Below are 18,026 nucleotides of genomic sequence, written 5' to 3' on the forward strand. Positions count from 1 at the left end.
GCCTAAATGAGAATTGAGCTGACACGCAGCTGGCTGTGCCACAATTTAATAATCTCGGAAATAAATGTTTTCACATCCTCCCTGCAATGCGGTCCAACGCCGTTCTAGCGAATGCGCTTCATGTGATTGTCACCAAAAGCACGCATCCCCAAATTTTGGGTTGCTTTCATTCAAAATTCTAATTCTCTGGCAGCCTCTCGAAGCAGCAGCGCTTAAATTAATTGCACGCCTGCCCCATTTCCATCCATTGTGCTTCAAAGACTGGAGGTCACTAAATCAGCAATCGCCTCGGATCTCCGCTTACGACGTGACACGGTGCAAATGGATTTTATTCATTGGGTCACTCCACTTTTGGCAATGTGAGGGGCGTGTCCTCGGCCCGGATGTCGTGTGGCTAATTGGCCACATATGCAAATGTCATATCAGCTTCTTAAGAATGGCAATTTCAGAGTAGGCGGCATTTGCAAGCGGACTCCACAGCGTGAGAGGTATTGGCATCAGAAGGTTCGCCACGCAGCCGTTCATGCTTGATTGTGCATTGCAGGAAGTGCCACTTCAAGGCATATGGATTTGCCGCATGACGTCAGGATGGCGAATTTTCTCGGCAGGTCCTTCATTAGTGAAATCATTTAATGACTCTCACCAAGACTATCAAAAAGACGATTTTGTGACGTCGATGATACCATTTACAACACTCATGCATCTACTGCATGAGTTTAATCAATAAATAATATCCTCTAATTAATGTCTCAAATGATTATGCATGCATAAGTCTGAAGTGGGAGGGGCTGGAATGAATCGCTTCTCAACATAATGCATGATAAATGAGCTTTTAATGACGGGGATTTCTGAATCAAAGTCTGTCCACAGTGCGTGCCGCTAATGCGCTCTTTGGTGTTGGGAATGTTCTGGGGAAATGTGCCTCAAAAGGAAACAAAAAGCTGCTGTTGCCGTGGCGGCTGGGCAGGTTTGCGCTGTCGATTGTAGCAAAAAATGGAGGAATCAAATGTAGGGAGGCAAGGAGGCAAGGCAGAATGAATCTATTTAAAAAAAAAAATCAAAAATCAAAAGGCAACAAGGCACTGGGAAAATGTAAATAGTGCTAAATTAATTAAAGTCTCAAAATAATCAAAGTAACACCAGGAAAGCAAACAATTATGACATGACAAGAGGACTGCGACAGGCAGACTGAAAAAACCCCAGCAGACTAAATACAAGCAAGACGAGACACCTGTGGCACCAGATATTCTTTCCAATTTTTTTCAGTCGTAAAAAAATTTAGCAACAAAAATACTTCATTCTGTATATTAGCAGTGGTTTAGTTCTAGCATTTTTATCATCTCATATCGGATTTACTTCTTATCCTGACGGGTTTTTTTCTTTACAAAAGTGTCACTGGGTGTCTTTTTTTTCTCTCTAGAGAGTGTGACTGGATGTCTTGAAGGGCAGGCACTATATAGGTTAAATCAAATTTATTATTATTATTATATCATCATCATCAAAGAAAACAGGCCTGTGTGAAAGAAAATAGGTAAGTGGGCATATAGTAGATTAGGAGAGACCGATCCACGAAAAAAATGCTGCCGATTGATTGCCATTTTTTGGACATTATGAGTAATGTACCTTCAGTGATAAAATTGTGCCTAGGTCCTTCAGTGACGTCACACCAAGCTATGGAGTGAGTGAGGGGGCGTGGCCATAATGCAGCGGAAAAGGGGCGTTTCCAGAGTTCTCCAGAACAAAAAGGCATAAATACAGTAGTTGAAATGCAAGCTAGTTTCTTTTTGACTGAAAATGGGCTTTCCTGTCAGCAATACTCAGCTTTATAATGTTATTATTTTAATCAAACAGGACCCCGTTGCTTAGTCTAGATTAAGTGTTGTTGTGTTTTTTTGTTTTTGTTTGTTTTTTGTCCCCTTTGGGTGGCACTAAATCATCTTAGTGGACAGAATTAGAGCGGTTCCAATCCAGGCTGGAGATTACGAACGCAACTGTGTAAAATAAAAGAGAAATGACTGTACGTCTGTGTGAAAGGGAGGAGGAGGAGGAGGAGCGGGATGAAGAGGAGGGTTGGGATGAGAGAGAGGGAGAGAGAGAGCGGCTCCTCCATCCCAACCTCTCCTTGTGTTGTCACTGCTGCGCGGCTCCGCTCGCCTCAGCCGCCTTTTGTTTGAAGCGGACTCACACCGTGGACCTCCATTCTGAACATTTTTCTCTTTTTTTGCCCCCCCTTCCCCTCGCACCTTTTTATCCCACCGTGCACGCTCGCATCCGTGCGCAACTTGTGCGCCCTCTCGCCCGACTGCCTTGCCTGCCTGCACTTGGACTTGCATGATGACTACTAGTTCTAGTTCGGGGGCACCCTGCAGCTGCGTAGCTCTGGAATGGTGGGCACCGCACGGCCGCGTCATCCCAGGGAGCATGTAAACGCCAGAGGAGTTTGGGATTTAACGCAACAAAGGAGCAACGATGAGCGTCTTCTCGCTGTGCTTGCTCCTGTGCGCGGATCTGATGGATTTAGCCGTGGGTAAGTGGCATTGGCCCCACACCCCCCCACACCTACACCCCACCCACCCACTCTTCCCACAAAAAAAATAAATGCCGACGCGCCATGCACAAAACTAACTGTGCATGAGTTGAAGTATAGGTTGGGGGAGGGGGGGGGGACAGTCCAGGGGAGGGGTGGAGGTCAACTTTTGTGGACCCACTCAACTCCCTCTGCAGGTGCACTTGGGAAATTAAAAAAAAAAGAATAATCTTGCAACATCACTTCAAGCAAAAAAAACATAAAAGCTGCCGGTAGAGAAATAATAAAATCCTGAACGTGCTTGATGCTCGACAGCAGTGTGGCGCTCGACGCACCTCATCTCTCCCTCCAGTTATTTTTCACTGTCATGCCTCCATGCGTGCCAGCCAATATGAATACATTTGCGTTATGGCATAAGGCGGACAGCAGGACGTGAGGTTGATTGCACTTATATAAGCAGCTGGTGTGATTTGTCACCGAGAAAGCTGGCGTTAGCATCAAGACTTTTGGCACGAGTAGCCAAGAAAGGGTTAAAAACGTCTCATTCTTTTTTTTTTCTCCTCATTTCCTGTGCATGCAAGTCACACTTTTCATTCACACCACAGATAACTTTCACTGCCGAGACAACCATAACCAAAATGCTGTGCTTTCCCTGCACATGATGAAATGAAACGAAGCGTTTTGACCTTTGCATCTTAGGAGGTTGTTCGGTGCCGGCGCATGCACTAGAGAGCTCATCGGACGATGCTTGCATCAAACAAGTGGCTGCAAGCTGTGAAAAGGATTGAACGGCTGATTCACGGAACAAAAATGCATCAGCTGTCACTCGCATGTTGACATTTCATGTATGTGATTTGTGTTGCAGGATAAAGCGCCGGTGTGTGTGCGCGTGCGCGCGGCATGTTTAATTGACGCCTCGGCCAGCTCTATATGCACTTGAGGATTTTTGTGTGCCTGTTAAGCATGTCAATTCCGATGTTAGGTCGCCATTCTGCTAGGATGCATTTTTAATGTTTCCCCAGGAGTGATTCTTTTTTTTTTTCTCAACACCTGCTTTATTCATGCATATGCTGTAGCCTCCATCTCTGCGTATACAGTAGAGAGCGTTGAGTGTTTTCATCTTCTTCTCCCTGGACACTGAATATAAAGTGAAGATTTACTTTAGTGCAGGTGTTTTCAAACTTTGGGGTCCAGGGCGCTCTTACACTTGCCGGGGTGTCACATCCAGTAAAAATGAATAACTAAAAAAAATGTAGAACTCTTTTTCATTGTTTTTTTTAAAGGGACATTGGAAACAAATAGTCACAAATCTCAAAGTTATTGAAAGTGAAGACAATTTGCAGTTTTTTTTTTTAGCAGCAAACTTGAAGTCGACACACCATGATTTTCCTTTGCGGGTCAAATGAAATGATCTGCCGGCCCAGACCTGCCCCCGGGCCTTGAGTTTGACACCTGTTTCTTTTTTTTTTCTTCATTTTTTTTTTGTTTTGAGTTTGACATCTGTTTCTGACGGGATGGAGTGTTTCCAACATAAAATGATATGTAGCCCAAATGTGGAATGAATTCAAATAGATGCCTAATTGCGAAATAAGTTGTAGTGTTATGATATTTTTTGGGGGGGAGAAAAAACGTTGTGGGAAAAAAAGGCTTCTTTTTTTTTCCACAAACAATTGTTTGCAAGAACAAACTTTTTTTCTTATTGGTATAAAGTCAGATTCAGATTCCCCCCGACACACACACAAAATAAATCTGTAATATTTTAGAGAAAGTTTAATGAGGGAGGCGAACTCATAAATCAAGTCAACCACATGAGTGAGCTTCAAATATATAACTATTCTCGTAGCATTATGCCTTTTCATCTGGAAAAGGTGCCTTTAGTCCGTAAAAATGGGATTGTATTTTTGAAATAATATGCCTTTGGTTTAAAAAAAAAAGAAAAAAAGATTATGTTTGTTTGTTGCATGAATAAATAAATAACATACTGAGCATGAAGGTGCTGGATTGGCTCTGTACGTAACAAAACATAAACCCTATTGAGCATCTGTGGGGCATCTGCAATTGAAAGGTGGAGATGTTGTCATGGCAACCTGTGACGGTCTGGTAAACTCCATACACAAGAATTTACAGGCACCACTGGCAACCAAAGGTAGCCTCACATAATATTGACACTTTGGTCCAATTTGGACATTTTCTCTTAGGGGTGTACTCACTTTTGTTGCCAGCAGCTTAGACATTATCGGCTGTGTGTTGAGTTATTTTCAGGGGCACAGTATTTTTACATGGTTCGAAGCTGTACACAGTTTGCAAACATGTGCTTTGGTGTGCTTCACCGGTGTTGGTCGGTGGCGCAGACGTGGATCTGTTGTGCTGTATTAGCAGACCGGCGCCGTCTTCAGCCCGTTTTGTGTCCAATTGATGTTTTCAGGACGAGCGAGGTAAAGCGTTATGATGAGGATTGATCTGAGCCCTTCCGCTGTAGGTCAAACGTTCATTAAGAGGAATCAGATCCCATTCAGGAAGCGTTTGACAGATGGATTAGATTGGCTGTGATGGACTTTTTTTCAAATGTGCTTTGACTTCTTCAGTTGCTCGGGGGATCCGTGGGAAGTTTAAGACCTGACAGAACAAGTTGCGCTTCATTAAAAGTGTTTGGTGAAGAGAAACACACCACAACAAGCAATGTATCAGCATAATTGTGCTTGGGGCAACTTCTTCTTTAGTAAGCAATCTAGTTGGGTGGCTCAACAGCACCTCTGCTGTTTGCAACCATGTAGTGCGTTCAATTTACCCATCCGCAACCACCATCCACTTAGTCAACTAACTACATTTTTCCCCCTGAAAGGTTTTGTAGCTTTTTATGTGGTGCTTTTTTTTTCTTTGTGTGTGTCTCTGACCTTCCTCACTTTCTCTCCAAATGATGATATTATATTATCACTGAAGAACATCGCCATTGGGGAACAACCGAGGCCCATAGTTTTTCTCTTTTTTTCTCTTTTTTTTTAAAGAGAGATAAAGAACGTTGAAAGGAAAATTTTAATGCAGGAAATAAAAACGATCAGTCTTTGGGCGAGATTTGTAGAGTTATCTGAACAAATGAACCTTTTTTCATTCATTCCTATGGAATATCTTCAGTATGTTTGGACATTTCTTATTGTTTCCATTCTATATGTTTCTTGAGGGTCAAATTGGAAAGATTGCATGGCTTAGCGGGGGCTTTCCGATGCTCAATATGTCAATTCCACTGGTAGGAAACCTGTGAAGACGCGAGTGATTCATGGATGCCCGAGGCTCAGCGGCGCGCGAGACGGAGCAAAGGCTCAAGCGTCTGGTTCGATCCCACAGAAAAGCTGCCGTGGCAGAAAGAAGTAAAGGAAAAGCCGAGTGATGCTCCAGGCGTTGTTCTTGCTTGGTTCCGGCTACCTTCCTCAACAATGACGGCCGCTGTATGCCAAAGGGATTTCCCTTTTAAATTGATTTCTCTCCGCAGGATGAGGCTGAATTGCATTGTCATTATTTGTGACCAGTTGAATTTGGCCGCGTTTTCAGACTCTTGTTTGTACAATCATCAATCAGAAAGATGCTGAGCGTCAAGGAGGATGGATTTAAGCAAATGCAGGTTAAATATATATCTTTGAATAAAAAAAGCTAATTAGTCAACCAATGAGCATGTTTAATGAGATATTTGTTTTGTTCTTTATTCTTTCGCCAGGCAACAACACAGAATGACCAGGTTGTTGTCCAGGTTTATTTACCACTTAGAATTAATCAAAGTACAATTGATTGGCACTACCCTATTCCTCAAAATAATGTTACCTAATTTAGTTTTACCCGAAGCTTTAATTTATAACAACATGTCCGAGCTGACGTGGCATATTCAACAAACAGGTTGAAGTTGAAATCAACTAAGCTACGAAGGATCTTGTCGATATTATCCCGGTCAAAGACAACGCGAAGCAATAAAGGCTGATGGGTACGTTTGGCTAAGGGCTCATTTTAGAATTCTGTCCAAAAGCCAGGCAATCTTTGGCTAAATGGACATTGCCATTAGTTCTTTTCCCCAAATGAAAACGGAGACCAGATGCCATTCCGGTATTCCAAACTGGGTTTGACAAAAACCTTATGTAACTTCACTCGATGTTATGGCAGCGGAAATTGGCAAAATGCTCAAGCTTCTTCTATTATTAACCTTCATTAAAAAAACATTCTTCACAATTGCCATTTGTAGAGAATACTTGAAAGTTCCAGGAAAAGGTATTTGCCAAAAGCTTTTTGAAAAAGACTATCTAAAACTTCCTTGAGTGCATCGGAGGCATAACGGAAGACGCATCAGAATAAACTTGCCAAAGCAGAACGTTGACATTTTTGCTTCTTTGCGTCTTCGGGCAATTTGATGCTTGCCGGCGTCAGCAGGACAGCGACAACTGAGTGTCAGGTGTTAAACTTCCCACCATAACACTTAGACATGTCAAAGAAGTGAAAGGTTTAAGACTCTGTTGCCCTGAAGGCAATTTAACGCCACGTGGCGCGCCGGTCACACGCAAGCGATCTCCACATGGCTCCGTTTCTTACAAACTTTTGGAGTTGCTTGCAGAATTTCCCTAAGTTCTTGATCTGTAGATTCTCCGCTAGTTTAGACTTTCTTGTCTTTCCTTGCCGGGTTCCATTTGCGAGATCGTCTGATCCACTCACATTTGTACAATTTCCACAGTTCTTAGTTTCTGCCTAAGTCGGTCCACTTTGAAGTTGAGTTTAGATCACAAACATTTGTTGTTGTGAACACACAATCTGCTTCTTCCTCAGGTCATTGAATCAGTGGAGGCTGATGATGTCTGTGGATCTCACTCTGCTTCGTCTGTCCTTCCTTCCTTTCCTCAGTCTCTCCTTTGGTCTCTTGAGGTCTCCCTGATTTGTTGGAATTTAGATGTCTCTGGGGTTGGTGAAGGACTCTGGTTGGTGGCCTGGTGGGTGGTGTCTGGTCGGTGCTGGATTTCACTTTCCTTTCTTTTCTTTGGTCCTTTCTCGGGTCTCCTGACGGCCTCACGACTCTGGCTGGAAGTGTTCGGTTTAGGTGAACGGTATGGGATTTTTTTTAAAATACTGTAGGTTTTAGGTGAACTAATGAATACACACACACTCGCACGCACACACACATAATCAACCACATACACAAAAAAAAAACATTTGTTGAGGAAAGTCTGAAGCTTGTGTGTCGGTGGTGGTTGTTTTCCATATTTTGCAGGAACAGCACAAATTTAACATCAGTATTGAGGTTTGGTGTTTGGTGAGTTGGCTTTACTAAATTAGGGCTTGATAAGAAACGAAACCTCATAAAGGTTTCTGGTCATTAATAAGCTGGTCCAGCAACTTTGGATCCAGAGCCAACTTAACTTGTGTTAGCCTTTGTGGTTAGAGGGAGTCTGACTTTAGTTCATGCTTTAATTTAATTTATCGGAGGATGTGGCTGCCATTAAAACAATACACCAAACTGTGATCTGGCCCGAATGATTTTGACTACCTGCAAATTCATCTGCAAAACCTTGGTAACATGCCAGCGTTGACTTAAATCCTGACTGTAACATAAAACGTGCAAAGAAAGCATTCCATTGGAAAGATTCAAGATTAGCCGAGTTGCTCAAAAGCCCTTCACTCCACCAAATAAATAAATCATCGACGGGAAAAAAATAGTAATCTGGCGCACAAAACCGTTTGCCTTAAAGATAGATAGATGCGAGGAGCCACGCCGGCGGATCTCTTTGGGCTCTGATGGTTCCCGTCGCACCGTGACTGTCTGCTGCTGACACACTGACAAGATAGCGGCTGACGGAAAGGGGTTGTGGTGGTGATGCTACTATCTAGCAAAGCACCTCCAGGCTTTGCTTCAGTGCTCTTCAGATCATTTCAACCTGTCGCTTCGGGGTGTAGTGGCCTCGCCCACAGACACCAGGCAGACTCTCGCGTTGACGACAAAATGCTAAAAAGATTGCCGACGAGTTGGCCGGGCTTTCGTCTGACAGTGACGCAGAAACAAACACGGCTTGATTTTTGGATTCATATGAGGTGAAGCAGCATGTGGCTGGTTACGCAAGGTTACTTTGTGCGTTTGATTCCATTTGACAGGTAAACCATTGTATATTTATGATCTAGAGGTGGTTGATGTTGACGGCTTTGACTGTTTTCCTTTGATTCTTGCTGAACTAAATGCTGTACCGACATAACAGCGGTTGTTAGATTACCTGTTTTTGTAATCTTTTGCGTGTTCAAATAAATCAGAGTTGAGATCTCGTGAAGAGGGTCCTTGCAAGGTTTTTTTAATCAGAAAGTTTCGGATGACACAAAGGAATTTCACCAAGCAGTGTTTCTGTCCAAATGTGTGTCGTCTCTTGAAGACACGGCACTTTTATTAGAAAAACAGTGATTCACAGGAAAACGCCTCTCCCCTCCCTTGAGGTGCAAAAATCAGATTAGACTTTCTTTGGTTATCCTAGCTCGTCCTTGAACTTTTAAAAAACGGATTTCTGACGAACAGAAACTAGACTCCTTCGATAAATAAAAGGAAACTTATTAACTATCTCATTTCTGGGAAAAGAGAACAAAGATAACAAAGGGACAAAAGCATTACTCATCAAGCTATATTAAGTTAACATAATTACACCTACACAACTATAACTGAATTCAAAACATAAAATGAAATCGTAAAATGTTAACACGGTTCAAATGTGAAGCATTTGTGTAACTTTAGAGAAACATTGTTATGATTCTACTACGTTGGAGTGAAATAACTTTTTAACAATGCAGTACCAAAACAAACGTACATAAATACCCTAAGTTGTTAGAATAATTCTAAGAACTCTGCCTTTGGGGATAAAGACTAGTTATGTAGGAAGTGTTTATTTTCTTCCAGTTTAGCCACTAACTAATAACCATCCTACTGCAGCATATTTTTGATCCACACTGCACAATCCAGATGCGAGTAAACCGACAATCTCACACAGCTCGACGAAGCCCATTAGTCCTTCACTCTATTATGTATTCTACTGATAGCTCTAATGCGACAGTCTAACGCTGTGACTCTGTGGTTTGGAGAAATACATAACGTTTAACCTTGTAATGGGAAGTGATTTTATCAAGGAATAAGGGAGTCGGCATGCAGCAACCTAAAAGCACACAGCGGTTGACCTGATTGCATTGAAAAGACGTTGAGTACTATTCAAAAGAGGATAAAACCTAAGGGGGGTAAAAAATAATGTTTCCTTAGAAATACATCTTCTCCAAATATTTTTTTTCTTCCTATGCTCACCCATTCAAAGACATTCTTTTGTGGCTCAAACTTCCACTTAATGTCATGAAAGGAGCACATGAAAAGTTGAAACAGGTTGGCGACCCAGAAAGAATGGCTTTTGTTGAAAGGCTGCCGTCAGCTTTGTGTGCTTTAGCCCGCATGCTAATAGCCTCCGGGGAACGGCCCAAATAGCCTCAAAACGTTCGTCTTGGTGCTCGCGGCCCCGTGCACGGCTGCAGGGCATTTGCCGCTTCATAATACGACTGTTACAGGCTTTGCTGTAACTACTTCAAGTCAAGCTCAACTGCGTGCAGCGAATGTGTGGGCGTGATTTGAGCCAGGGAGGGATTGGCTTATATCCGACAGATTTTTTTCAAATGACTCTGAAGTAGAAAAAAAAGCAGAAATGAGTCTAAGAGGCTTATTTCAACCAAACTTGGGCCCACCTGAAGCATTAAGTCTGGTCCGTTTGGCTGGTGAGAGTGCTCGGATGTGTTCAAGTACACTTCGGAAGAAGTAGACTATAGCGTCACATGATTGGTTAGCCACAAGCATCCCCTTGCACAGCAGAAATACAAAAATATGTATTAGAATTGCCTGATTTATATATTGAAGAGCTTTTCTAAATATGCAAATGAGCTGTAACAACATTTATCTTCATAAGTTATAATACTGTGGGGAACAAAGATAAATATATTTTTTACAAGCAATCTGGTGGGTTGCAGGATCACAATCACCCCAAAATCTTAACCTTCCCTGTATTTGTTCACAAACACTACGAGAATCTGGTACGCTGATCCGTTCGCAACCGACCTTTTAAAAGGTCGGCCCAAACAGGCGTTGTTTAGGGCGGGACATGCAGCTGTAACGAAACCAGGAAGTGCCGACACCGGGGATAAATAAACCCAACATAATCGAATGGACGCTCCTGTTCTTGCAGGATTACTCGCCGTTTTCTTGTTGAATGTTGAACAGCGGGAAGCGCTTCGTGCATTTTTATCAAAGATTTTTTTTTTTGTGCTTTTTTTTTTTCCATTGCCGTGATTGGTCAAAACAAACATGCAGAAGATGCCGCATCGTCCAATCACCTCAAAGTATTGTACAGAATGTCCCGCCTTTCTCAAGCAAATCACCGTTGAGCAGTCCCAGATTGATCATTTGAAGAACTCCCTTGAGTGAATCACAATACTTTTTCTTTTAACGAAATAATATAAACATTTATTGCAAATCATTTTGTAATTATGGTCAAGAACACGGGTCCAACTACACATTAGCAAGAGAGCAAGGATTTTTAATAGCTTTAAAGTGGAGGGCAACGAAGATCAGCGCGACGTCCCCAAAACGTCTTGGACGGCAAAAAGCCACACGTTAGAAGATAACGGCGCATTAGCATAAGTGGCAGCTATCAGCCGTTCAGCCGAAACATGCGAAAACCAATCATCCTGTTGACATTTGCCGCACGCCAAAGTGAGATGTTTGCACTCGGCGAGAAGCCGGGAAACAATGAAGATATTTTCAGCCATGCTGGCGTGATATTTGCATTCAAGTGGCTGCGATGGCCTCAGGGTGGGCCGCGGGGGGGGGGAAGGTCTCCTATAGGTGCCCCACAATGCGATAGAATACGCAAGCATTATGACAAATCTTTCCTCCCCCACTGCTGCCGCATGTAAAAGAGGAACATCATGAAAAACGTTGCTTAAATGGCAGATTTTTTCTCCTCCATTTTCCAGGCGCCCTTAGAAGGATCAAATGAGAAATCTTTTGATGAGCCGAGACAACTCGGGGCTCGGGGCAAGGCAGTTCAATCAGTGAACTAACTTCCGTTGCTCCATCCCTCCGAAGTCCTTCATTGGCAGATGTAAGGCCTTCTTGTTGAAGTCTTTGGCTTGCGTGGGCGTTCCAAGCAACTCTGATTCCCTCGGCAGCCTCCAAACGAGTGACTGCGCCCTCGCGAGACTTGAAATCGCCCGTAATCTTCACTCGCGCAATTTGAACACTGACTGCGCAGACAAAAGATGGATATAGCTGCATTTTTAGGAATAATATCACGTTAAAATGAGGTTAAAGTAGGGCTACGCTCACACCACAGTCCAGTTAGGATTTTTTTTTGAAATCGGATCTGTAAACAGAATGCATCCGTGAAGCAAAATGCAAAATACGACGTCACATGATGCGGTGTTTCCAGATGTAAATGCAGTCCCCACATGTCACTTTTACCTTTATTTGTGTAAATGATTTTTGCGAGGGTGGACCTGGAAGCCAATGTCTGCCGATGTTTTTCCACTCTTGGTTATACATCATACATTCAAGTTTGCACTCCAATGCTTACAAAACACTACAGACACTTATGTTCATGCTTTATGGTTATGTACTCCGGTTATGTATTTCTGGACTAAAGTCTTAGAAAAACTTTCCGCTATTTTGGACTGTAGGATACCTTTATCTCCAAACTTGTGTTTGCTAGGTGACCTAACAACAACTGACTTACCACATAAACAATTTCAATCTACACTTGTAGCCCTTACTATCGCTAAAAAAACAATTCTTGTTAACTGGAAAAATAAACAAACTCTGAATATCGACCAATGGTCTAACCTCCTCATAAATCACATTTTAATGGAAAAAATATCTGCCTCAAATAAAAACCAAATATCAAAATTTATAGAAACATGGTCTACGTATATAGAATTTTTTAACCTAATTCCGGTTACTTAATTCTGTCTGTTAGCGAGAGCCACTACATCGTGATAACTTACATTGATGTTTCTGCATCTGGCAATTTATTATTATATTATATTATTAGTATGGGATTTTTTTTTAATGGGCTTTAGGTGAACTGATGAATACACACACGCTCGCACGCACGCACGCACACACACACACGCACACGCACATACACACACTCACCCACATACAAAAAAAGGTATATATATATATATATATGTGTGTATATGTATATATATATGTATATGTATTTAAAAAAAAAAAAACATTTATTACATTTTTTTTAATTGATTTGTTGTTGTTTTTTTAAAAAAAAAGAAAAAAAGGAGAGCAATGATGATGTCAAATCGAATGAACAATACTGAGCTCTCCTGTAAAAAATAAATAAATAAATAAAAAGTTTGCACCTGTGTCTATTTTGTTTCTCACGTTGTTGTTTTTCCACAAACACAAGTGTTGCTTAATCAAAAGTTGTTGCTGTTTTCTTTCTTAGGATTTCAATAAGTTGCTGTCTTTTTTGATGACTTGCTTTTGAAGTCATCTTGCCTAAAAACCCAAACGAAACGCAGACTCAATTAGGGTGTAAGGTATTTATTTAATCAAATTGTACCGCTCGGTGGAAATGTGGCTATAATAATTAGCGAGTAGGTCATTAAAAGCACATACTTTATTTTCTTGAGCGTTTGCACAAGTGCTACATCACGACATATATTTGAACTTGCTGATGTGCATTTTGTTTGTGGAGGAAAATTAAGACGTCCACCTGAGAAGGCATTCATTCTTTCATACATTTGCTGGCAAAAGTGGTTGCATTTGCTGCATGGTTGTCAAACAATACAGTTTTTTTTTGTTTATTTTGGTTTCTCAAGAGACTTCTTTCAATGTTCAAGTGGACGAGACACTCACTGAGACACGGCACCCATTAAGAGGTGGCTGCTTTCCCAGGGTCAATTTGACAAGATTTGAATGAGATGAGATTTATTATGTCTTCTTTCTCCACTCTGGAAAATTGCTTCCATGCCATTTGCAATGTGATCTATATCTGGCTAACAATGCTGTTTTCATATATAGAGGCAGCAGCTTCAGATTAGACGTAAAAAACATGGAAGGGACGGGAAAGGAGGGAGGAAATGTGATGGGAGAGGAAGGTGGGGGTTGTTAATCTGCGCACTTGACGTCACTGGATCGGCTCAAGCTGTGCAGATGGGCGAGGGAGCGAGGATTGTGTGGGTTCTGCGTGCATCTGACAGATTATTCTCACTTGATGCATGCTGACTTCCTCCATTTGAGCCGTGGGGAGATTTTTTTTTTTTTTTTGTGCCCTGGGGACAACATCCCTGCATTAAAAATACTGCTACTAATAAAAGCCATCAATATGTTGACTCACAAGCAGGTCCTGCTGATGAGTCAGTACACGACAGGACATTCCGGGACGTCTGCCTCCTGCGATAACATTCATCAGCAAACCTTTGATTCACTTCATGCAAATAGAGAATTCATCTCCACCAACATGAATTCTTGTACAGTCATCTTACGGCTGCCGATGTCTTTGCTTTGAAGATGGCGGTTAATACTAAAGTAAAACAGAAGTTGTTCCTCCGCATCTTTACTCAAAGCAAAAATGATATCATTTATTCCCGCCTGGTAAAACTGTCAGTGTTCATTCCCAGCTAAAGTGAGGATGTTGGCAAGATTCGAATACCGGCCGGCCGCCATCGCTGTCGCTTGCTCACATGCGGCGTTTGACCTGTTGCGTAAACAGATCTTGTGAGGGGTCATGGCGTGATCGGCTGTAATCTCCAAAGGGAACGCCAGCACCAAAGTTGAAAGCGCTTTACAGAAGCTGAGGATGTTCCGTGACACTGTGGAAATTCCGGCACTACTTTTACGCTTTTTTTGCTTGAAGGATGTTCGTTAAAATTCGTTCCCATGCAAAAGCATTAGGTCAACTTCTGTTTTGCTATTTTAAGGAAGATGTGTCTGTGATACCCCGATTTTGCCCTCTTAACAACATTCAACGCAGCTAGCTGTTTTTTTTTTTTTTTCTGTCCAGTTTCATAATTGTCAATACAAATGTATTTTTAAAGGACATTTCATAAGGCAAACATAAACTGAATGTGCTTCAAGATGAAAAGGAAGATGGCAACAGATTAAAAATGTGCAATCAAACAATACAATAAGCAAACAGCAAAACTGATTAAAAGCTAGTGCAAGAGATGTGTTTTAAGATTACATTTAAAGGAATGTTGTTGGAGATGAACAGAATTCCAACAGAACAAGTTCCACAGTGTTGGACCAGAATAACTAAGAGCACCTTCAACTGATTTTGAATGTATACGCGGTATACTGAGGTGAGATTTACATGATGTATGATGTATGGTTAGCAAACATTAAGAGATTTAAAATCTATTCTGTACTTAACTGGAAGCCAATGGAGAGACTTTGAATCTGGAGTGATGTGCTCATACCTGTTTGTTTTTGAACGAGTTTGTTGAGTGTTTGATTTCTTACAAACCAGAAAAAAAAAGAGTACCGGCAAAATGTCAGTTTTTGGTCCTGATTAAGTTATAGAAAATTGATTAGTATATAGAATTTTTTAACCTAATTCCGGTTACTTAATTCTGTCTGTTAGCGAGAGCCACTACATCGTGATAACTTACATTGATGTTTCTGCATTTGGCAATTTATTATTATATTATATTATTAGTATGGGATTTTTTTTAATGGGCTTTAGGTGAACTGATGAATACACACACGCTCGCACGCACGCACGCACACACACACACACACGCACATACACATACTCACCCACATACAAAAAAAAAAAAATATATATATATATATATATGTGTGTATATGTATATATATATGTATATATATTTTAAAAAAAAACATTTATTAAAAAAAAGAAAGAAAAAAAAAAGAAAATTGATTAGATCTCAAGTGGTCAGCAGAGGCAGATACATAAAATTGTGTGTCATCAGCTGTTGCACAGTGGAAGCAAGTGGAGCATGTAACATCAAGTAAACAGGAGAGGGCTAAGAATGGATCCCTGGGGAACACCAAATGGAAAGATGAGCTACAATCTGGCCACTCTACTGTGGGGTGTATCCAAACTGTAATTGTGAGCATACCTTTGCTTAATCATGATGAATGAACATGAATCATGGGAGAAACAGCCCAGATTCCCCTTCATTTTGTATTTTGGCACATAAGTGAAGGTCTTGTAAGTTTTTTCTGGCTGTGGTAGCTATGCTAATGACTTCGACTATGTATTGTTATACAGTATAGTGTGTTAATATGCCAGATATCAGAAACATTGATAACCCTTGACCTGAGTGGTTTTGCGGACTCTGTCTGTGAGAAAAGGAAGGCTCACTGCCAAGTCATGGGTGAAGAAACCCGAGAAACCAATGAGACGGCCAAACATGGGCGGCTGGAGCACAAGCAATGCATTGGTAAGAAACAAAGGAGCTGGATGGACGCTACCACAGCATAATTTCGAGACTAAACCTTCGTAAATAGCCACTTCCTGTCTGTGTATTATCACTGAGGTTCATGCATTATTCACGCAGAGACTTTGCCAAAATGTTGGGGAAGAACCGATGCTAGCTCATTATGTTAACACAATTGAAAGCAACATTCCTACATATGCACCAAGATGTATTTTTTCTTTTTAAATCTTGGCACTGTCAGCCTGCTACATGAATATGTTCTTCTCTTCATTGTGTAGGTGTACTGCAAGGGCATGTAAGACAAGCATAGCCACCCAACATGAATTCCTTTATTGCGCTCAAGGCTTCCATATCGCTATGTAAAAAACATTTTGACGTTATTTGTCTCGACATAAATGTACATTAACATAACACGCACACATACACACCTATACAGCAAAGTACTCCATAGAATGCATACAATGGGGTATTTTTCTTTTTATTGCGTCTCTTCGTTGTGACTTTTAATGTAAGCCGAGTAGCAGCCGCTTCAATTTTTCCTCACTTTAATGCGAGTAGCTATTTCTCTCCCAGAGCACAAACTCTGATATGAAATTGCCCTCCCTCGCGTCTGAAATGACTCGCAATTAATTTTACTGCTGCTTGAGAAGCCGTTATATTAAATACAGTATGAGCCGTGTTATCAACGCAGACGTAGGGGCGGCCACCCGCAGGATGGTTACGGTGAGCTGATATTAAGCAATTAATAAACAGCGTGGAAACATTGTGGCCGTAAAAGATTCATTCAGGTGCTGTTGGGATGATCGATTGTTCAGCGCCTTGCTCTTTACGACACGCCACTTTGGACGTTTTGATTTTATAGCGCCTTGCTTGGCACTGGAATGGAATTCACCAATTGAAAGCTGATATTAAGTTCCATCAGTTCTTAGCGATCACATTCTGCATTTGGAAAATTTGGTTCACATTTGACGCAAAAATGGAACAAAATGTGGTCTGCCAAATTCTCTAGACTTGTCCCAGCACAAAAATGAAAAAAGGTGCACATGCGTCTGTCTATGAAAATATTCATCTATTTTCACAAGGGTTGCGGGGGTTGCTGGAGCCTATCCCAGCTGGCTTCGGGCTGTAGGCGGGGTACACCCCGAACTGGTTGCCAGCCAATCGCAGGGCACATGGAGACAAACAACCATTCACACTCACAATCACACCTATGGAGAATTTGGAGTGTTCAATTAACCTGCCATGCACGTCTTTGGAATGTGGGAGGAAAGCGGAGTACCCGGAGAAAACCCACACAAGCACGGGGAGAACATGCAAACTCCACCCAGGAAGGCCGAAGATCTCACGTCCTCTGCACTGGGAAGCGGACGTGCTAACCAGTCAGCCACGTGCCGCCCTCAGTCCTGAATATTTCCACTTTAATTTTATACCCACATAGCGGTATCAAATAATAATAAAATAATGTTTATTATTAAAATCAACGATAAAAATACCCCCAAAAATGTTCACCTCGCGCCCCACCAAGCGCTCGCATATGTGTCATTCCAGCATGCCCACTCTAAAAGGTCACCGCTCGCAACACAACACTTCTCCTAAGTCAAATTCTAATTCTAATTTCAAACACTAAAGAAAAAACATCTAATTTATTACACCGTTATTGATTAAATTCTTAGGACGCGTTGCCACATAAATCGTCTACATCCCGTCCCGACAAAATGTCTTTCATACTTCACAAACTCAAATGATAGTGGTGACATCCTTAATAAATAAAACAATGAGTTGACTAACAAGTTGGGAATGAATCTTCGTGCGCTTACCTTCGTGGTTGACCGGCTCCGTCTGCCATATTAACAAACCAGGCTTACCCAAATGTATCTAACATAACTATTTTCACTTTATTATATATATAAAAAAAAAAAAAAACTTCAAGACTTTCAATCTTGAGGCAACATATTTTTTTATGCAACAATCCGTTGTATAAATTCATATTCCACCGTTGCTGTGGTGATGATTAAAAAACAGAGATTAGGTTCGGAAATGA

The 18,026-nt window shown here is 41.5% G+C and overlaps 1 protein-coding gene across 2 annotated transcripts in view; it reads left to right on the forward strand.

Annotated features, from left to right (window-relative positions):
• Window positions 1-2,084: 2,084 nt before the first annotated feature.
• The window catches only part of igsf21a (immunoglobin superfamily, member 21a), a 171,670-nt gene continuing 155,728 nt past the window's right edge, over window positions 2,085-18,026 (forward strand). For both annotated transcript variants that reach the window (XM_077573678.1, XM_077573679.1), the window contains exon 1: window positions 2,085-2,527. In XM_077573678.1, coding sequence (XP_077429804.1) covers window positions 2,470-2,527 — 58 coding nt within the window. In that variant the 5' untranslated portion in view covers window positions 2,085-2,469. The remainder of the gene's footprint in view (window positions 2,528-18,026) is intronic.

Source organism: Vanacampus margaritifer, chromosome 8, assembly GCF_051991255.1.
Source record: "Vanacampus margaritifer isolate UIUO_Vmar chromosome 8, RoL_Vmar_1.0, whole genome shotgun sequence".
Taxonomy (NCBI): Eukaryota; Metazoa; Chordata; class Actinopteri; order Syngnathiformes; family Syngnathidae; genus Vanacampus; species Vanacampus margaritifer.